This window comes from Aricia agestis, chromosome 16, assembly GCF_905147365.1.
Source record: "Aricia agestis chromosome 16, ilAriAges1.1, whole genome shotgun sequence".
NCBI classification, from domain to species: domain Eukaryota; kingdom Metazoa; phylum Arthropoda; class Insecta; order Lepidoptera; family Lycaenidae; genus Aricia; species Aricia agestis.
This window is the reverse complement of record NC_056421.1, coordinates 4,619,793-4,642,868: the sequence shown is the minus strand read 5'-3', so window position 1 is coordinate 4,642,868 and position 23,076 is coordinate 4,619,793. Positions and strand designations below refer to the sequence as shown.

The following is a 23,076-nucleotide window of genomic DNA, read 5'->3' as shown; positions in this document are numbered from 1 at the left end:
TTTTTGTGATTTTTATCATTTCGGCTTTCATTATTTTCGGCTAAAAGCTTTTATTGTCTTCGTCGTGTCCAGCGAGGCGAGAGGGCGGGAAATGAGGTTTATGAGTGAAAACTCACCAAATATTATTACGGACGACAAGGGCTCGTATAAGTTTGTTTAGGGACAAATATGAAGATTATGAGGGGTGACAACTGACAGTTATTTGGGACTTAGCTTGTTGGTGGAGAATTTCGACCGTGTAGCTATCATTATGTTTGTAGTATCGGTCAATTCATAGTAAGAAGTGTAAGTGTAAGTAAGTGAAGTCTTTTCAATCTGTTTTTGCGATTTTGAGCTAACGCATACTTGAAGATAATATGTCGTTCTTCTTTTAGGTGCTCCGCAGACGACAGACTATCCGTGACGCACTTTTTAGTCTGTGGAAATAGAACCTATGCAATTGTATGCCGTAACGCACACGACGCCCAGCGCAGACGTGTGCGTTACTGCATATAATTGCATAGCTTCAATTTCCACGGACTAAAAAGTGCGTCACGGATAGTCTGTCGTCTGCGCTGCGCCTTATTATAATACTGAAAGTAAAAACTTTGCAGTCAAAATCAATCTATATAAGCTTTCCTATAAAGATACGCTACTCAACCATACTCACCATACTTTGGTCAGAGCTCAAACGCTGTTTACCGAACGACAGTCGTTTTTGTACCCAAAAGTTAGTAATTAAGCTCATCGGGGGTCCAAATGACCAAACTTGTATTCATGTGATAGGCCATGAATATGTGAGGTGTATCCCGCATACAACCTACCCGTTGCCATGGTTACCAGACGCTGCAGTAGCCCCGCAGTAACCGCCCGCCCGCCGTAGAGTACGGACGTGTTTTACAAAAATATTTCGATGTATACGTCGGAGTATTCGTCGGAGTGATATTTTTTTTAATTTTGACCATGACGAAACGGTGAAAGGATGCAGTGTAGTGCTTAACCATGCTATATGAAATGAGACCATGACGACCCAAGAACGAGTGAACATCTTCGCTGATGACGACGAGGACCTGGTGAGTTGGGTTATGTAAGGTATTTTTGGGTACGCTCCAAGGGGAATACCCGGGTTATATAAATATCTGCAGTATAATTGTGTTTGTAAAGTTATTTTTGAAAAAGTTAAGCTGTAGGGATTGGAATTGAAGCTACTTAGAATCGAGTGACCTGACTTTGTTTATAGTTACGATAAGCGTTGAAGTCTAACCGTTACTAACAAGTCTAACAAAATAATATAGTAGCGTTCATGTTTACTATTAATTTAATTGAAGGTAGAATTATATTTTTAAATAAAAATATATCAGAGTGCAACAAAACAAAATTGTTTCGCAACAATTGAAAAAAGTTACAGCTATAAACATTAGCTTGAAAACTGCTTATTTAACGTTTACATTTTTAACTTTTAAATTAAAAAAAACTACTAATAAATATACAGTAACTTAAAAATATATGCTCTCACAATTTGTTAGAGTTTTAATCCTCAGCAACCGAAGTAAAACTGCACGTTTAATCAATGTTTATGCAGAATTTATTCGAGCGAGGTTTTGGAATAACATTATTCTGATTATATGCCGTCCCACGTGAAGGTAATCTAATATTTCACACGGAAAGGTTTTCCATATAGACCTACGAATCAAAGATGTGGCAATACGTTTAATAATAAATCCCACATCGGTTTCGGTGACGGTGGCCGGTTGTATTGAAACCAGGGCAGTTACGCAGGAATAATTTTATAGTACCCAAATGTGTACCCAGTACACAAGAGCACTCTCTATTCCTTTAATCTCATAAACCAGTAGGACGGAAGACCTACACGACTGGCGAGAGATCAGGCGCAGGACCGACTTTTTACATGCCCCTCCGACGCATGGATCATCTTACTTGTCAGACAATCAGGTGCTTAGCTTGTATTGTCCTAACCAAACTAATATAATAACTTGTTTCGAACGCGGGAATCAAATCCACGACCTCCGAGTCAAGAGCCACGCTCTAAGCGTACGCTACGTAAGACGTACGTTTAATGGTAAAATAACTAGATAAGGCACACTTCAGCTGCAGTAAAGGAACGCATTTTTCCGCTATGTTGTAACTTTTTTGAAAATAATAGAAAAAATATGTAATTTGATTGAAACTCTGACTCGTTTAAGTATTTCGAAATAGCTGATGTAAGCAAGACTACCTATATCCGAAGTTTTGAATGTTACCGCGATGTTCATGCTATTTTCTATTATTATCATACGTAAATATAGATCGTGTGTTCACTAGTTAATAAAAAGTCTAGAGGCATTAGCTTACCCAAAAAAATAATCGGATTAGCCAGAAAACAATTAAAAATTGATGATGTCTGGAGGTTTCTTTATGCTTTCAACTTAACGTGCTTATGAAATAAAAAATTGATTGAATAACGAAAATCCATCTCTAGTCGTTTCTAAAATCTGCGAGTTTTTACCGAGGAAAGCTTTTTACTATTCCTTTTCCTTAATCGAGATTACCGTAACTTGTGCACAAGCTATGCAATATACTGCTTAGAAAGAAGGAGATGGAAAGAGGGAAAAAGAAAGAGAGGGAGAACTGTCCGATAACACATTGGAAAAGATAAACACCTTACCTTTGTTTATCGCTAGCGATTACCTGAATAACGTTTAATGGTTTTTCTTGTTAGTTTGCAATATTTCGTTGTTTTTGGCCACTAAGGCCGGGGGTATACGTGCCTGAATTTCGGAGTTACGGAAAAGAAACAGCATTTGAATTAGAACTTTGTGTTGATATAATAGAGTTGCAAATCGAATGCTCGAGCGTTGAATTGTCTTTGGGTTTTGGTTTAAGGGCCCTTCCACATGACGTTTTTTTACGTTCATTTGTATAGATACAAACGCAAGTTGAACGCTCAATAAACGTAAGGAAGCCGAAACGTTTCAAACTTTATATCTGCCAAAACGCGATGAAAATACACAGAAACGCGCGTCGTCAGTGCGCAAAAAATACGTCGTGTGGAAAGGCTATTAAATCGACATGTAAATTTTCATACCTATTGTTTTAGCAGAGAAATTTATTTCAATGCAGTTAATTTTTCCGTAAGGTATTCCGGCATAATATAATGCCAGCTTCATTCTTTTTCTGACTCTAATAATATAGAGTAGATTGGCAATGCTATCTTTTATTGTTCACCGCAGCGATAAATTTCTTTCGCTGCACGGTACATCGATTTGTACTTTAAAGTAGAAATCGCTATTTCACAATGCAATGGTAATACAAAAGCAGCACGAAAAACTTAAAACGATAAAGTTGTTTTATAATATCTCAAATTATAGATACCTTTTAAATATTCATAAACCCGGCACGGTTAAGTCAAAATGAACGGTAATATTTGTTATTTTTTACCATTTTAACCACCTACATATTATAGGTGCTTTTAATAAAAAATATTTATTATTTAATAAAATATATTTTAAATACTGAACGCAAGTGTCCAAACCAAATAACTCGATAAAACAAAAGCTCAAACAAAATTTTGGGTTAATCCAGGTGAAACAAAATCACAAATAACGTCACGATGACGTAATGTCAGGAAGTTGCCTGCGCCAGGAGCGAACCTTGACACACTTGCCTAATTCCCTCCAAACGGCCATTCAGAATATTTATTGGCCCATAGAAGTCGACTTCCGAAATGTAAGTAGTCAAATCAGCTTAAAGTACTTACCTACTATAAAATAGAAGTAAAGAAAGCGACGTTGTATTGAAAAGCAACTTTTGTAACATGAGGAACAAATATCGCTTTGTCTTGTTACAACTTACAGAAATTAGTAAACACACACATTAATAATATTGACCGAAGAGAAAATTTTATTACTTAAGAGGGCGCCTTACGCAAAAAATCAAATATCATTCTTTTCTCTTCACACTCACGCCCGTCTCTCATATTATGCCAGGTGAAAAAGAGAACGCGGAATCATCGCAAAGTTAGTTTTTTCTTAATAACTCGATAAATATGCAACATTTTAAAAATCCGCCAGGTCAGTGCCTCAATGATAGATAGAATTTTATACAATGTGTTGAAATATTAACTTAGTTTAATGCACGGTTATGGCAATATATGAAAAATTCGTGAAAATTCGGTATTTTTGCCATTTGTGATTTTTACTCATCGAGAAAATTTTAAGATATCGTGTTTTCGCTCAGATCAAATTCTTGGAAATATAATGTGGTATCTATGTTTAGAAAATGAAACAATTCGGGGCATATTTTTAAGTATAAAAATGAATAATTATAAAATCGACAATTTAGGGTTAGTCGCCCCCTTAACCCACTTCGTATAGTTTGCTTTAGACTTTAGAGGATATGTATAACGCAATTTAACTCGTAACAATCTCACCGCAAGGGTTCCATCGAGTTATAAACTATACACTATACCTCTTCACCAGCTATACTCAACCTGCGGCCCGCCGGGACTCTATGGCCCGCGTGAAGTGAAACTTAAACGAACGATTGTTATATTATCTTACCTTATATTATCTATAAGGAAGTTATTATAATTTTTCCACTATCAAATCCCTAATTTTGTACAACGTTATTTTAACCGACTAAATAATTTTGGATGCGGCTCGCGACACCATGACTAAAACTTGTTTGTGGCCCGGATAAAGGTTGAGTACCACTGCTCTACACTATACACACAATAATTACACAACATGTAGGTTACCCTAACATTATAGACTCGAACATTAAGCTTTTACTGAAAGTTGTTTAATTGTTAGAAATATTATCATGGTCTACCTAACTTATTATTTTGCCGCTTTCTGGGATAAAAACAATGCTTAAATGTTCCTGGACACAAATTAAACACTTCGTCAAAGTCAGTTAAATAATATAAACATGAAATAGTAACAGTCTGACAGACAGACACAAAGATAGATAGAACACAGGAGACACAATTTTGCAATATGTAACATAATTGCATTACTGGTAGCCTTTGCATAATTTTCAGAAAATAAAATTATCTTTACCGCACCACGCTAATCTCAGACCGCAAATTCCCGTAACGCACTTGTCAACGTTAGAACGTTTTCCGCAATTTTTTAGTCTCTTTGCGCTAATTCCGCGCTCTGAAGGAGCAATTAGCGAAGTTAAATACGCCGCTTAACTTTAATTTGAGAACGTTCATTTTGTTTATCTTTTGCTTGAGAATAAGTTAATGGGTATTTTTCGCATTAGCGTATAATTTCTTCCTGATGTAAAAGTTTCTACCACTTATATTTCCCTAGCAGCCATTAGGGTACATATTTAATATAGTACACACTATCCTTCAAGATTTCACATAATTTATGTCATATATATCCTCAGTGCGTAAAGATTTTCGTAAACCGTAAGTTTTTTCAAAAACGTGTTTGTTATAAGGAATACAGGACCCTAAAATACTGCTAGGGAACACTGCGTTACGAAGCGTTTGATGAAAAAAGCCATTAGCGTCCTAATAGTACGTTACGTACTATTAGGACGCTAACAGTAAGAGAGCATACCAATTAAGTTCATACTTTGTACACCTTAGCACAGAATAAAATATATTAGTACAAACTTTAGGTCGGTTTTGATAGAAAACTAAAATATATAAATTTTATAAAAGTGCAAAATCATAAGATGTTTAAATATTACAATAAAAATCTGCCAAATGCGAGTCGGACTCGAGCACGAAGGGTTCCGTAGTGTTTTAGAGCAAAAATTGCCAAAAATTATGTTTTTTGTATGGGAGATTTTATTTTGTTTTCAGTATTTGTTGTTATAGCGGCAACAGATATACACAATCTGTAAAAAATTCAGAAGTCTAGCTATAGCGGCTCTTAAGATACAGCCTGGAGACAGACAGACGGACAGACAACGAAGTCTTTGTAATAGGGTCCCGTTTCACCCTTTGGGTACGGAACCCAAAAAAAATAAGCAAAGCTTACAAGTCCCTCAAAGTACAGCCAGAGTATATTTTATACATTTTACTGAAACATAAATGAAAAATTCATACGCAATGTGGGGCGCAATATCCTACTCTTATATTATAAAGTTTGGATGTATGTTAGTTTCAAATAAAATCGATAAAACCATAAGCTACAAATCATCACATTAGTAACAAGTAACAACATACAATTAAACATATTACAATCAATATCAATTGTATAAGCTCCTCGTTAAGCATTACCATACGCCATTAGCAAGATCACCTTACTGCATGTTCAGGTATTTTATAGGTAAAATGAAGGTAAAAATCTACATGTTAACGAGATAACGAGCTTAACGTTCAGGCCTTCGGGTAATTCAGGCTGATAGCTGAATGAGACGAGAAAATGGTCTGATCGCCTGATTTCCTGACGAGAATATTGAACCGTGATAAATTAACGTGTGCGTTTCGCGAAATTTATTTTAATGTACCATCAAGAAAATTAATTCATATGTAGGTGACGGATCTACGTCATTTGATCGGATTATGTCAATTCAGAATCCGACCAAATGACATACGTCGTAAGTCGTTATCTTTCGGCTGGGTTTGACATAAGTCGACCAAATGAAGTAGGTCCGCCATCTGCCTCTGAATCAACTTCTCTGATAGGACAACCATAGACTTAACTGATAGGAGTCTTCTGTTTCTCTGACTGTATAATATTATAATAATATGCTGCACTAGCTAAAGTTTATAATACCTTGATTTGATAGATTTTGCTATATCAAAATAACCTATCTATATTTGGCTACTAGTATGTTATAACTTATAAGTTAAACTTTATAGAAAACGTGCATAAATATTTTATATCAACAGCTACACAGATTCTAATAAACATCACCTGTTCACCTACTCAATAAGAATAGACCAACAGTGTCTTTTTACAGGGTAAACAGAATGCCATAGACCCAATACGCCAAGTCAGGGTTAGCGTGGGGTAGGAACGACCCCTGGGGCTATCAATAAAGGGCCCAACCCTCGAGTGCGGAAGACATAACTATTGATTTGATATTCCCCCAGCACTGCAAGTAGCTTCGAAGATTTCCTTTATCATTTATGTATGGTGAAAATACGAAAGGAAAATTCTTACGACTACCCTATTCCCTCTTAAAAGGCCGGCAACGCACTTGCAGCTTTTCTGATGCTGCGAGTGTCCATGGCCGACGGAAGTTGCTTTCCATCAGTTGACCCGTTTGCTCGTTTGCCCCCTTATTTCATAAAAAATGATTACCTACACCTGTGTTTACTAAAAACGACAATAAAAAATTTAGAGTTCCTTTGGTCCTTTGAATTCTATGATTGCAAATGGTCGACGTCGACAGTTAATTTGCTAAAGACGGTTTTGCGTTCATGGTAGCAGTAATTGTTATCCATCGTTGCTCAATGTTTGTCCTTGACATGACATAACCCGACCACATAAAGTATGCTCACCATCTGCTAATAAATTAGTTTCTGTGATGACTGATGATACTAGCATAAATAATTCATAAAAATTGTGAATCACCAACTGAGATGGTACTAACATAAAAATGTTTTCATAACTAAATGGGAACCGCATAATTTGGTCGTGTTGCATCAATCGAAATAGATTAAGATTGACGTGTTATGACCCGACGAAATAAAATAGGTCATTTGCCAGTGAATAAATTTGATACAAAGCAACCGAGTCTATTTCATAGTTTACGCTAAAGTAGACTTGCAAAACTATTTAAATGCAGCTTTATTAAACCACAACAAAGTGTAAATTGCATTGTTTCACCTTTGTGCAGGTTCCCTTGACCTGTCTCTGTATATTTATTTATACTGTAACTCGCTTGAGACACCTTAAGATCACTCACAGCCGCGGCCTTATAAATATTTAGGTTGCACACAAGACCTAACAAAAGCTTACTTTTGGGGGTTGTCTGAAAATACAGGCATGCTTAGAAGAGATTTCATAGGTTTTCTTTTTATTTTGATTTTAAACGGGTATAGAATACAACACTATAAGGGTCACTTGCCCCAATTATTTGACTCAAAGTTAAAATATTGTCTTTTATTTCTTAAAATATAATTATATATAGCTGTAGGTTATTACCTATACCTAGAAATTAAATAAATCGTAGGCCTTCTTGTCCTAGTCTGGGTTAAAGCACTTTAGTGTTATTTCTGTTGTTTCTTATACTTTCATTTACTTTCATTTACACCAATCGTCAATAGAAAGCATAGGCCGTAGATGTCACTCATCTGACTCAACTTTTAATAAACAAAATTTCTCGCAAAACTAATAATTTCTCCGCCTTTTAAATGGATAGTAATGATATAAATTGATGCATTTATCAAGCCTTAATGTATGAACTAGTGGTGTATAAATAATTGACTTTAATCAAATTGAAACCGCCGATTTGGAGCATGGGCCGCCACCGGTAGACAACTAATTTTATATTTATTGGAACTCAATTTATTCATGAAACCTAGGTTGTTTAAAAATATATTTTCGCTCATTTCCACTCTTGAGTATTTTTTCCTAAAATAGGAGGTAAGTTTTACCAAAATTTTCTTTTTATTCTTTTACTTGTCTGGTGTAGGTACCTACCGTAAATAATTGTGACATTTTCATTTATCTATTCGACTGTAACGCACGTCGTTATAATATTGTTATTATTGTTCTATAACTTAGTCTTTGGTTCGAATCATGGGATTTGATTACTGCTGGTGCTGCCCTCTAGCGTCAAAAAATTGCAGTAAAAATTATATCATATTGAAATAAGATTACAAAGACTAGCAAGCTCCGGTTTTTTCAAACGTCAGATAAATTGTATTATCGTCAATTTAAAGAAATTGGACCAAGCAGTAAACAAAGCGAAATGTCAAGGTTTATAACTAGGTTTCATATTTTTTCCGTGGGAGGAAGGAAGATCATTTGCTAGAAGACTCTTAAAAGAAACTGATCTAAAATCCTGGCATGATCACACTTCTTCAATTTATACGTGGGAGAGCCATGCTTCGGCACGAATGGGCCGGCTCGACCGGAGAAATACCACGGGCTCACAGAAAACCGGCGTGAAACAGAGCTTGCGCTGTGTTCCGCCGAGTGAGTGAGTTTACCGGAGGCCCAATCTCCTACCCTTTTCCCTTCCCTACCCTCTCCTATTCCTTCCCTACCTTCCCCTATTACCCTATTCTCTCTTAAATGGCGGCAACGCACCTGCAGCTCTTCTGATGCTGCGGTTGTCCATGGGCGACGGAAGTTGCTTTCCATCAGGTGACCCGTTTGCTCGTTTGCAGGGGGAAAACGAGCAATATATTTAAAAAAAAAAACTGCCGACAGTTGTGTAGCGGGAAGCGACCCATGCTACCGCTGCTTTGTAGTGGCGTAACGTAAAATGAAACCTACAGCCTTGGTCATAAATTGGTATTTTATTTGAATTTTCGTCGGCCGCGGTCGCTTGCCGCCAGTCACTGACGGGGGTGGGAAGTGAATTACAACTGTTCAGAATTCCTGTCGCACGGTTGGACAAATTGAAATAAACGTTGTCAACGATGAGTAAGTTAAGCGAACATTTTTAATTAGTAAATGTCTTGGGTCAGTTAACGCATTCAAAAATTTTTACAGAGTGACCTTAGCTAAGTTAAAACAATAGATTAAGAAGTCATTGCTTCTAAGTTTGTTGAGGTTTTTACTTTGCTGCAGATTTGGTGTATTACGACAATCAGAATATTGTCGAAACGTTGCATTTTTAAACGTCGAACAAAACTTTTTGTTTTCTGATTGTGCACTGCCTCTAGCGTGAAAAAATTGCAGTAAGTATTGTTTGTAATTAACACAAACAAATGCGAGCGCTATAATGATTCTATATCTGGTGGCGCGGATGTACCGCAGGTGCGTTCTAAGTTCTAACAAACAAAATAAACTTGCCCTAATCGATTCTAAGCTTTATATTGTTAACAAATGTATCCGATCGATATTAAAATAATGCTTGCATGTATCGTGTTTATTTTTGAGGTGCCTTTTAAAGTTCTTTGATTTGAATAGCTCTACTAGGGCTTCCCACGAGACGAGAGTAAGCAAGAATAACAAAAATCTCGTCTCGGTCTCGTCAATCCCCAAAAATTGAGTCTCGTTCAAGTCTCGGTCTCGTCTCGTTACCACTTGTCTCGTCTCATCTCGTCTCGCTTAGTTGTAAATAATGATTTATTTATATTATAATATAATAAAGTAAATAACTGGATTTATGATACTTAGTAAACATTTTTTAGATGGAGCGATGAAACTATGTTCAAATTATATTTTCCGCAAATAATTTCTCAAATTATCGCTAATCGCTAACATAAATAATTTGTACTCTTCTAAATTATGCAATATTATTTATTTACAAAGCGTGATTAATAATGAATCGTTAATTATATCGATCACTAACGTCGGTATTAGAAATATAAAAAAAATTGATTAAGTATAATACGACAACCAAAAATAAACAGCGCCATTTAACAACCCTTCGAAACGAAACAAAAAATTTATCTCAAAATGATATTACAATAAAAAATTGACTAATAAAAACAAATACTGTCTTAATAGTTGAGCAGTTTTGCTTTAAGATGCATGCCGTGCCCGGGCGCGGCCCCCCACTCATCGCGGCCTGCCCTAATCGATTCTAAGCTTTATATTGTTAACAAATGTATCCGATCGATATTAAAATAATGCTTGCATGTATCGTGTTTATTTTTGAGGTGCCTTTTAAAGTTCTTTGATTTGAATAGCTCTACTAGGGCTTCCCACGAGACGAGAGTAAGCAAGAATAACAAAAATCTCGTCTCGGTCTCGTCAATCCCCAAAAATTGAGTCTCGTTCAAGTCTCGGTCTCGTCTCGTTACCACTTGTCTCGTCTCATCTCGTCTCGCTTAGTTGTAAATAATGATTTATTTATATTATAATATAATAAAGAGAATAAGGAATATTTTATATACTAGCGTAAGTAATATATCCTATTAGTATCATTTTTATCACACATACTGTGTTTTTGTTATAAATTAATTCGAACCGTTTATCAGGGCGAGCGAAGCGAGTCCTAGTATGTCCCACAACCTGTACATTTTGTGGTACACTTTATGGAAAAACTATCACGCCTATTGATTTGTGCTTTAACATAGTAATTTTTATTTATTTGTAGATGTGTCATCATCAGTCAGTCAAGGTGTGACGACGCGAGCCCTCACAAAGCTCGGCTTTTAGCTAGTTATAAGCAATGTAAGCTATCATTGTATTTTGTTTTTAAATGCCAACTTACGATTTTTTAAACACATTATATACCGTAAATTGGAGGTACTAGGGTCTGCAGGGAGAATTGGGTCAAAAGTGTGACCTTTTTAGAAAACCTAATTTCCCATAGTATTTTAATTTGACACTCTATGGTAAGCTTTTTTATTTAAAGCTTACAACATTTTTTATATATTCTGGCAACATTTGCTCGTCCTGTCATTGAATTTGATGAAAATAACGGTCTTCAAAGAGTTGAGTCAAAATCGTCTGAAATTTGCTCCGAAAAACATTTTAATTTTCTTTACTTATTTGGAATAATTGTGTGAAAGTGAACATCGCATCCGTTGTAGCGGATATTCAGACATTGAATAAGTAAGAAAGTAAGTGGATTTAAGTATTTTTTTTAAATTTATATAAAATATAATAATAATGTGATAATGCTTGATTGGATCTGTTGTTTGAACTAATTCTGTTTGAACTAATCTGTTGTACTAATTCTTGTATAATATATACCTCATACCTATACAGCTATGCCAAAAACATTATTTCATATAAGTACCTACCTGAGTAGGTAGTACCTGTTTGGAAACATCAGGAAAGTGGCAGCCCTAGCAAAAATGTCTATTAACCCCATATGCGTCCCTTTTCACCCCAGACTGTGGGTGAATTGGGTCTAGTAAGTTTTTGGACCTTTTTGTATATTTTATTTAATAAACTAAAATTGTAATGTATTGCAAACAAAACTAGGAACCACCGGAACTCTATTGATAATTTTTTCTCTTATTAATCTTAAGATAAAGTCAATAAAAATCAATGTTGAACTTGGAAAGTGACCCGATTCCCCCCATTTTACGGTACGTAAGAAAGAAAACAATATAGCACGTATATTGCGTATATTGTTGATAGCTAACCAAACATACGACGAAAATAATAATTGTAAGGGTTTGGGGGAAAACCAGACATTAACTAATTGGACATTATCTGCGCGGTTGACTTTCATAACATCGCGTCGTGAATTGTTGACGGAGAAACAAAATATATATTAATCCCTTATGATAGGAAGCAAATAACCTGTGATATTAAAAGGAAGCAAAATGATGACTCCAGAAATAATGACAAATAAGGGTCAATTTAGAATAGAGCAGAGTCGAAGCGCAGCGAAGCGAATTCCCAAAAACTGTACACAGAAAATTCAACCTTAACTCCAGAACGTAACGCACACATTGCTTCTGCGAGATCAACCGGCGTTGGCCGGGCGCATGCGCGCGAATTCGCGCAGATGAGCCGGCGCGCGCGCCTTTTAAAATTTTCAGATGTAATGTGTGCACTAACGCTTTGGAGTTAAAGTTGGATTTGCTATGTTTCGCTTTAATGCGCTTCGACTCTGCGCTAATATAAATTGACCCTTATTTGTCATTATTTCTGGATAAAATAGGGAATCAATGTTTGCTTCTAAAAGTCCTGAATTCGTAATTTACACGAAGCGGGCGAAGAGTTAGATGACGTCTTTCTCCGTTGCGCTAAAATTCGTTAGTCGCGCGGGAACCGTACATTTTTCTAGGATGAAAAGTGTCCTTTGTCCTTTCCCGAGATTCAAAGTATCACCATACTAACATCTAAATCGGTTCGTTATAAAAAGTCATTACCCGGGACCTAAAGAAAAAAAAAAATGGGTTCAACGGTTCGGGCGTGAAGAAGTAACAGACAGACAGAGAATTTTGGTGCAACGTAACGTTTCTTTTTCTTTCTTTCATTGGACCAGCAATAATACCTCTAGCTTTGTTTCTCACTTCTATTTACAAGTCTCATTTTACGTGTTCATAGTTACCACCGTGTTGCCATTAAGTTAAAACCTCGTTTTAGGTAAACCAATATTATTCCCATTCCTTTGATATTGTTTACACAAATTCAGTGCTGTATACAAGTTAATAATAAACTTTATATAGAGAGCTTAAGATTGTAAATACGCTGGCAACTATTATCTGTGCATTTTCATTATGATGAATTGAAGGACTGTAGTTTGACGACGGCTTAAATACTCCATAATTACGTAAAATGAGCTAACTAGAATGTTAATTGTAAGATGTTTGGATGTCTGAAAAGCTCTACAAAACTCTCTTGGCGAGTGGTTAAAACTTAAAATAACTAATGCCATCTTTAGAGAGACAGCTGTTTCACAATCAAGTACGTCCTTTTATCTAATTTTAGTGGTCTCGATCTGAATATTTGTATCCATACTCCATATTTAATATTATATATGCGAAATTGTGTCTGTCTGTCTGTCTGTTTGTTACCTCTTCACGCCCAAACCGCTGAACCGATTTTGTTGAAATTTGGTATAGACATACTTTGAGTCTCGGTAAAGGATATAGGATACTTTTTATCCCGGAAAAATTTACCGTTTCTGCGCGATTAACGAATTTTGATGCAACGGAGCTACTAGCGTCATCTAGTAGTCGAATATTTCCCTTTTTCTTTTTTATTCGCAGGGCAAACGGTCTATGTGTGCACGGATTTTCCGCAGTTTAGCTGAATCATTCCGTGGTTGTAGGACACCAGCCGACCCACTAAAACTACCTGCGGTTGGCCATCTTCCGTTGAACAATGAACAGAGAGTGTTCCGGATCTATCTAACATAGACCCTCCACGAGCAGCCGGTCTACCTCATAAGGGACTGGACTTCCACCAAAACGAATATGTCCCTCTAATGTAATCACTAATATTATGAATTGTCCATCATGATTCATAGACCAATGTAGAGGGACGAAACAGACTGACGTCTAATCGACCCCACGATCAAAGTTCCGACGTCAAAATTACTAAAACGAGCCGAGCGGCAGCCATTAATAAATCAAAAAGATAAAATCATCCGCGCCACGTTTTACATCCAGACTTATTTTACCTCCAGTTTATATGAAAATAGTCCTTATGACGTTACCATAAAGATCCTATATGTGTGAAATGAACAGATTGTTCTTGCAGTTGCAATTTTACGAACGTTTTCACAGTGCAGTGCCACCATTCGTTACGAAAATACTGAAAATATATCATACTAAAACTTTAAAGGACTTTTGTCATGTTTTTAACAAGAAATAGGATATTTTTAAAGATCTCAGATGTATGCGAGTAATATCAAAGGTAAAAATAATTATTATTATAACTACGAAAATAAAATAAAAGTAATAGCAAAATATTTACTTTCTCTCTTACGTGTAAAAATGGTTCGAGTCCCGGAAGATAAAGGTTTATATTTTGGGAAAATGTACGGCTGTAACGCGACGAGCAAAGACGCGGGTAACGCCTACAATATTCTACCAACCATGAAACAAACTAATCTCGACATCTTAAACGTAAACAAATATTTAACTCGTAAGGAGAGCCGTTTATAATCAAATTCCATTATGTTTAGCGGTTGTACATTAAAACTTTTTACTTTATTTGAAAGTTCATATTATAATACTTTGATTAGATGTTGTAACGTACATTTTCTAGATAAAAATTATTATAAATAATGTAATTTCTTTTCCGAGACTCGAAAAAGGAATTACAATGTTGTGGACTACACCCAACCAAATCGTTTTAGCGGCAAATGTGTGAATGCATGTGTTACATATAGACAAACAATTCCGCATATTTAATATAAGTTTGGATTAAGTAAATACGACATATAAGAATTATTAATCAATAAAAAATCTAAGATATGATATAATTATATATTATTATTTTACTTTCAAAATTAAGTGTCGTCATATTATTCGACATCTCGCCTCGACGACATCGACGTGCCAAAACATTATTGTAGGTCTATACCACAGACTAGACATTATCCATTTCCAATTGGACAGCAAATTGGCCAGCGCTTTCATCTGTGAAGCTCATTGTGGCAGAAAACCATTGTATGCCTCGTTCACTCGTCTGCAGAAAAAGTTTCAAAACGTCTAGACCGGGAAATATCGCCGACGGCTGTAATGCTAAGTCCTCACATGCGGTTTTGCTCGATAGTCTTACTCCAAATCGAGTAATAAAAACTGTGTGGACCGCAAAACTGACAGCTCGAAGGCTCGCATCGAGCCGGCTTGATGGAATTAAATATATCGATTTAGAATAAAACTATCGAGCAATGCTGAATGAGTGGACGAAAGCCCGAGCCGCGGGTTTTGATCGAACAAAACCGTATGTGAGTACTTAGCTTAATAATATTATACTAACGCTGCACTTTGACTAATATTGATACTTGATTACGCCCGCAACTCTGTTGTGCCAATTAAGAGCTCACCTGACTCTAAAAATCAAACATCGTCCTGCTCTCTTCACACTCACGCGCGTCTTTCATATGCCAGGTGAAAAAGGACGGCGCGGAATCAACGCCGAGTTAGTTTTACTTGAATAAAAGACGAACTATAATGATTATGAAAAAAGTGTTTTGAGCAAACTTAGGTTTTATCAATACCTTTTTAGATATTAAAAAATATTAAAGAAAAGACAGCAAACTTCGAAGATCCAAGCAAAAATGTGTCTAAAACAAGGTTTTTTGTAAAAAAAGAAACTATCGAGCATTTTTTTAATAATCGTGTTTTCGTCTTGAGCATTTAATCTTTATGAACTGAAGTTACTTGTGTCAAAAAATCAGTTTTCTAGACGTTACAGATTTTGAGATCTAGGTTTAAGTATGTAGTCAAGTTAGGGTCATATGGGCTCTTAAATTCGTTTGTCACAGGGAACCGTACATTTTTCTGGAATAAAAGTATCATATTTCCATTTTAGGACTCAAAGCATATCCATACCAAACTCGGCTTAGAGATATAGGCGTGAAGACATAACAGACAAACAGACACACTTTCCCATGTATAATGTTAGTACCAATTTGCTGTTTGAATTCGCGTAGAATGTTTATCGATCCGCAAGAATTACATTGCGGTAAGAATGTACAGGCTAACTTTCTTCAAGAGAAAGATACAGTCGATATTTTTGAATATCGACTGTATCTTTTACTTTTACAGTTAAGTAATTAATATACCGAGACGTATATTAATTACTTAACTGTAATTCAATGAAGATTTTGTCATAAACTCCGTACATTATCTATCGATCTTCATTAAATTAAAGTTTAATCATCAATAAATGCCACCGAGTGCGGCAATAAGAAAATGTATACTTACCTATAGGTTTATTTATAAATAAAGTAATATTAAAATAAGCATTGAAATTATTGTGAATGCTTATTGCAAATTACTATAATTATTATACTCAGTTAAAGTAAAATTAATTTGCTAAAGGTGCCGGTTGGCAGCGGGCGACATGAAGCGGCGGCAGACGACGTTTCGTCGACATTACTGCTTTCTATCTATTTCTAGATTTCATAGAAATACAGTAGTAGCCGGCTTCCAACTTGTACCTTAACTTTCTCTGCCATTGTTTTCTTAAAAAATGCCAGACGCATAAGAAAAACGATCATTAAACAAAAAAACGTTGTGGTCGTATTTCGCACGATATAATTATACAATCGTTTATCCAAAAACTGTGGAACGTTTTACTGAAACGTTTCAACAATCATAATATAACCCCGCTCAGAAAACTCCAAAGAAACTGCTTAACTCATTAAATAAAGGGGAGCTTTCTTGCATTAATAAATTCAATTTGAAAAAAGTCTTGCTAAAACAGAGTTAAAATTGAGCAAGGGGAAAAGTGCTTAGAATAAACAAGTAGGTTGTAACCCTATTATATTGATCCGAAGTTGAACAAGGCTAGTAATTTCAGGGAGAAAATATATGTAGGTAAAACAGGTACAGGGCGAAAGTAATCACAGGTATTACCTGAACATATTGTATTGTTCAAAGTCAATGATAGTGTAGAACTTTACAATGCCTTGCACAATTGCACATCATCTATTCTTCATTTCTTCTTATACTTCCATAATAATAATAGCATAAAGAGGTAATATTTACAATTTTTTGCCCGCATCACACACGATGCGAAAAGAAAGCCTACCTTTTGGGACATTTTTGTATTACTTTCTTTCCACGAAAATCTTTTCTGTTAACGTCATGTCATATCATAGATAGAACCTATAAAATACGGGCTGTGATGAGACTATTTTGGCATTCGTAAATATAACCTACGATATTTGGTATACACGATATATACTTATTATTAAGCTGCATATAATATATTTTTTTATTAAGCTGTTTAATATATATATTTTTAGTTCTACTTTAATTACACACACAAATTATATTTTTATGTATAATAGTATATATTGTTTACTTATATTATTATTTATAGTCAATGCTATCTATTTTATTTATGTTTAAGTATAATAATTATTAACTATCTTACACACATGACATTTACTACACATAATATTATAATTGTTTACTGTGTGCCTCAAGAGTCAAGACGTACTCGTAGTCTGTCCAACGCCGACAAAATGGGTCCACAGAATATCAGGGACTGTGGAGCCCACAGTCATGAACCTCAGTGGATTACACTTCAATAGTTTGGGCATTACACCACCAACCAATTCATATCTGGCGCCTTCATGGGCGTACGGGGGGGGGGGCAGCTGCTCAAAAATGAAGACAACGAATTTTTGCCATTTGTTTGAAATACAATATTTTTACAACTAAAAATGATAAGTATTTTTTTTATTATAAACAAATATATAACAACAACAGCTTATAAAAAATCTGATTTGCCCGCCCCCGGCCCAGAACCTAGGTAATTTGCCCCCCCCTGGCCGAGAACCTGGGTATTTTGCCCCCCCCTGGCCCACCTGGGTACGCCCATGGGCGCCTTGTTTAATGCATTATTATGTTTTGTTTTATGGTCATTATTTTTTTTTTCTCTTGCATTGTTGTTGTTTTTTTTTTGTGTTTCTAATTACTATCAAGCTACTTGTATTGTGTGGTGTTTTTAAATTTAAATGTACAGAACTTTGTGTAATGTCCAGATTACTGAATAAACGTTTATTTATTTATTTATTTATTACTGCAATTTTTCACACTAGACGGCAGCACCAGCATACAGTGAACAAAAAGTTTTGTTAGACGTTTGACAACGCCTCTGTCAATATTCTGATATGACTTGTGCAACATGTCGGATTATTTACCGTATGTGCTAGTAGCGGCGTCTGCAGCCCACCTTAGCGTAATATTCCCTGCTAACAATAAGGGTGGGTTGCACCAACTTACTTTAACTATAACTGTAACTTTAACTATAACTACAATGCAAAAAGTCAAATGTTTGGTTAAAGTCAAAAATGGAAGCCATATGTGGCGAAAAAAGGAACTAACGCTGTCATCATGCAAAAACGCAATTTTTGACAGTTCTCCTTTACCAGCAGCGCCCCCGTCCACGTTCATTGATAGCCTTGTCGGACCAGCTGTCATCTGTCAAATTCTGTGCTCAAAGTTAAGGTTAAAGTTAAAGTTAGCCTTAAGAGGATACAACAGCGGCTAGAGAAATGAAAAAAAAGTACGTGTAATATCTATAGCTGTCTCCCTTACCTCAAGCGTATACCGCAGAACGCGATAGAGACAACTGCAGAAAATCCAGAAAATCAACGATTTGTTGTCCCCTGATTCCTTCTCCAAAACTTAACCGATTTAAGTACTTTTTTCATAAAAGATTAAAAAAAGGCTTGAGCTGTGTTCCTATGTTTTGCTTTTTTTGTATAATCTAGCCAAATCTGTTTTCTGGACGTTTGAACACAGTGGAAAATCTGGCCATTTTTTTGGGTTTTTGAACGTTCATATCTTATTTAATAATTAAATTATGAAAAAAAAGAAAACATAGGGACATTGTATTAGTGGCCGTAGATATTCAGGAAAAAAATTATAACTCTACTAGCATTATCCAGGGAGGAAACAGGGGACAGCGTTTGTATGGAAAAAAGGGCGGTGTGGAATCCTCTTAACTATAATCATAACTTTGACCATAACTTTAACTTTAACCACGCCTCTGGTGCAACCCACCCTAAATTATTATTGTCCATAACATGATCAATTTTCAGGCTGTAAATGGATCTTGAGCCTTAGCTACGATATAATTATTATGATTCGTCTGACTCGGCTTTGTACAGTTATATTGAATTTCTAATGTATCCTACCTCCGGCCTTTGATGCTAGAATACGATTCCAATAAAATAAAATATTGCTCTGTTAGCTCGAGCTCGCAACTCTGTCTATAATAGAATATCTCCATAAACCTCTACAATTTACATAATATATTTAATAAGTTTGCGTGTATGCTTGTCACTTCTATATGCAATAACTACTGAAACGATTTTGTTAAAAGTAGTCGTGATAGTAGTTCAGGCTCTGAATAAAGTACTAAATGTTTTTTTTTATTTGTTGAGTGTAGTTAGTCTCTGAATACTAAACATACGCTACATTTTGCCCTGAAAAGGTACTCCCACGGGATTTGATTCCACCCGCAAAGCTTTCTGTAAAAGCTAGTACCCTATAAGTTTCTTACTAAGCTCCGGAACTTTTTTATGAAATTTCTCCAATCGATTGTCAATCGAAAGCTCGTTATCGATTGGTGTCACGGTCAACAGATGGCCGCGGCATTCGATAAGTTTATACCATTCCGACACTTGAGAATTCTATTAATACTTCCGCCGACTTCCGATACACTTAACCGACTGTGGTAGGATGATTGTGTGTTATTTTGTCGGTGAGGATAATTTTATATGGCCGAATGATAAGATCATACTAACATAAAACTTAATATAAGAGTTAAAAAGCCCACAAAACCAACAATGACTAAAACACAGAGCACAGCATGGGGTACTTATCTAAATCAAATTGCTTGGCTTACTTCACTTCTTACATTTGAAGAGTTAGATAAAAAGAAGAACAAGCTTTCGCCACTATCAGACTTATTCTTAAAAATTCATCACTGCTTTTACAGGGGGACTCACACACACCTAGGGCGATTCTCAAAGCTCGATCATGTCAACCGCCTGCTCACACCCTTACAATCGAAGCCACAACAAGTCTTGAGAATCGGGTCCCTGAGTCACGAGAGCTTACTCAGTTCCATCTTCGTGCGGTCACCTTTAAAGATTGAAAAGTGCTCGTATTGACTCGATCCTCGATTCAAGTTGAAAGTATTTGTCAAGTACTGTTTGATGATAGGATTAAGAATGTCGAAGATCAGTGTCCATTTTTTTCGTCCCCCTAACATTATCAGGGATCTGGGGGCACGGGAGTGCCCCCGCCAAGATGAGTATGCTATTTCCAGTTGTTATTCTGTTCTGTTTTATTCTGGTTTATGGGTCAGTCGAAAGTTGTGATAATAATAGACTATTCGGAGAAGTCATCAGCTCAAAAGATACGGACAGCATAATATAACATCCACCTTTTTGGAAGTCGGTTCGGACGCAATATAAAGGATTGTTTGTTTATATTATTTGCTATTATTATTTATTACCACAAATAATAACTTCTACTGTGATTCTTTATAATACTAATCTAAGTCGTCTGAGTCGATTTTCCCTTATATCCTTTCTAGATTCTGAGAATGTTAGCTTCATTTAACGGCAAAGTAAAACATGATAGAACATTTTATACGTTTACGACGATGTTGTTTACGAAGGTAATTAACATAGCTCCTTAATTAAATAGCGCTATGGCACAAATTCCAATAAACCATCGTGTAATGGAATTTTCATGGTGAAAAATAATCAACACGAGCAAACGGGCGAGGCACTGGCTACCGGATTATTCAGAACTATTCTGCCTCTGAGTTCTATGAGAGTGATCTTTATATCCATGGCATAAAGCCTCAACGATCAGGTCAGAGGTCGGAAAAATCCCTCTGCCTACCCATGGCCTTATCCGGAAAACGGGACATAGTTGTTTACGTAATCAAACTTTAACGAACGATTAATGTAATAGATAGCTTATGAGTTTATTACACAAAATATTATTTGAAGGCGCATCTTTTTTTTTCATATATTTAGGGGGCAAGCGAGCAAACCACAGCGAGCGAGTATACGTGGGAGAGCCATGCTTCGGCACGAATGGGCCGGCTCGACCGGAGAAATACCACGTTCTCACAGAAAACCGGCGTGAAACAGCGCTTGCGCTGTGTTTCGCCGAGTGAGTGAGTTTACCGGAGGCCCAATCCCTTACCTTATTCCCTTTCTTACCCTCCCCTATTCCCTCCCCTCCCCATCCCTACCCTCCCCTATTACCCTATTCACTCTTAAAAGGCTGGCAACGCACCTGCAGCTCTTCTGATGCTGCGAGTGTCCATGGGCGTCGGAAGTTGCTTTCCATCAAGTGACCCGTTTGCTCGTTTGCCCCCTAATATTTCATTAAAAAAAACCTCGTCACGAGCAAACGAGCAAAGGTCACCGGGAAAGCAACTACCGTCGCCAATCATCAGAAACGTTGCCGGTGCGATGCCGGCTTTTGCGAGGCGACTAGATTTGTCGGTAAACACTATAAAAGGCAAGATGCCTTTTTCAGTTTGATAAAGAAGAAAATATAATAAGGAATTTGAATAAGCAGTCGTTATCGGTGCGCCACTAGGTTTGCACGTGCGCGTATTAAATCGTCTACGCGTTTATTTAGTGAGTACTGAGTACCTATCGAGCGAACTGCGCCCGCGCTCGCGCGAGGCGGTGTAAGTGTTGTTGACAATAGACCCTTCCGTCGTTTCTGACTACAGGAACGATGGAATCTCAACCGAGCTACTCCTCTGTTACCCAAACTGTCGCATTCCCCACCAAAGAACAAGCCGTTATCATAGATGCAATTGACGACACCCCGATTAAAGAATACGCGTTTGCGTTAGGAAAAATAATTGATTCCACCCAAATAAGATTCCTGAGTCGAATGTCGAATAACAGAATCTGCGTTTTTGTGTCTTCCAAAGACATTGCCGACGAATTAGTAGACAAACATCAGTGCATTACAATAAATAACAAGAAATTACCTATTCGGCCTCTAATTACTAGGAAAAAACGTATAATCTTCTCCAATGTCTGTCCAATTATTCCACACACAATACTGGAGAACAAATTGGCAGAACTGGATAATAATTTAGTTTCTCCAGTAACTTTTATTAAGGCTGGCATAAGTGATCCCGGCTTTAGTCATATTTTAAGTTTTCGACGTCAAACGTACATACCTCCAGAGGACCTGAAAAAATTACCTGATCGTATGCAAATAGACTTCGACGGCAGCACATACTAGGTATACACCTCTTCGAACTCTATGACCTGCTTTATCTGTAAAAAAGAGGGACATGTAGCCAGTAAATATCCTGAAAATATAAACACCGCAAATAATACTTTACCTACTGAAATAAGTGTCACAGCAAACATACTTAATTCAGATTTTCAAACGTTGGATTTCTTCAAAAGACCTCACCCACCCACAACTCAGTCGTTCCACACTACTGATCACCCAAAAACCCAATTTACTGAAACTTTAGATTCGGAACAAATTTCAATGAGTGATACAGATTCAGAGAATATATCTGAGGATACTACCTACTTAAGTGACACACTGTCATCAAAAGGTTTGGCTAAGAATTTGCGTAAAAAGAAACATCCTCATCTACTAGTGACCTGGTGGTAGCTGATTGGGAAAAGAGAAATTCAATTATCACTTCGTCGCCTCACAACTACCCGATGGATCAATTGCAATTCAAGAGTTTTCTAGAAAGCACCCACGGAGTTCAAGACATAAGAGTTATTTGTGATCAGTATTCTAAAGACCCTTCCACTATAGTTAAAATGTTGACGGATCTATATCCTCATTTCATTAATAGGAGTATTAAAAGTCGTTTAACCGTTTACATC

At 36.4% G+C, this 23,076-nt stretch overlaps 1 protein-coding gene across 1 annotated transcript in view; it reads left to right on the top strand.

Moving 5' to 3' along the window:
• The first annotated feature begins 907 nt into the window (after positions 1-907).
• The window catches only part of LOC121734889 (transmembrane protein 151B-like), a 64,667-nt gene continuing 42,498 nt past the window's right edge, over positions 908-23,076 (top strand). Inside the window, exon 1 of the mRNA XM_042125520.1 lies at positions 908-1,052. Within this exon, the coding sequence (XP_041981454.1) occupies positions 1,002-1,052 (51 nt within the window). The 5' untranslated portion in view covers positions 908-1,001. The remainder of the gene's footprint in view (positions 1,053-23,076) is intronic.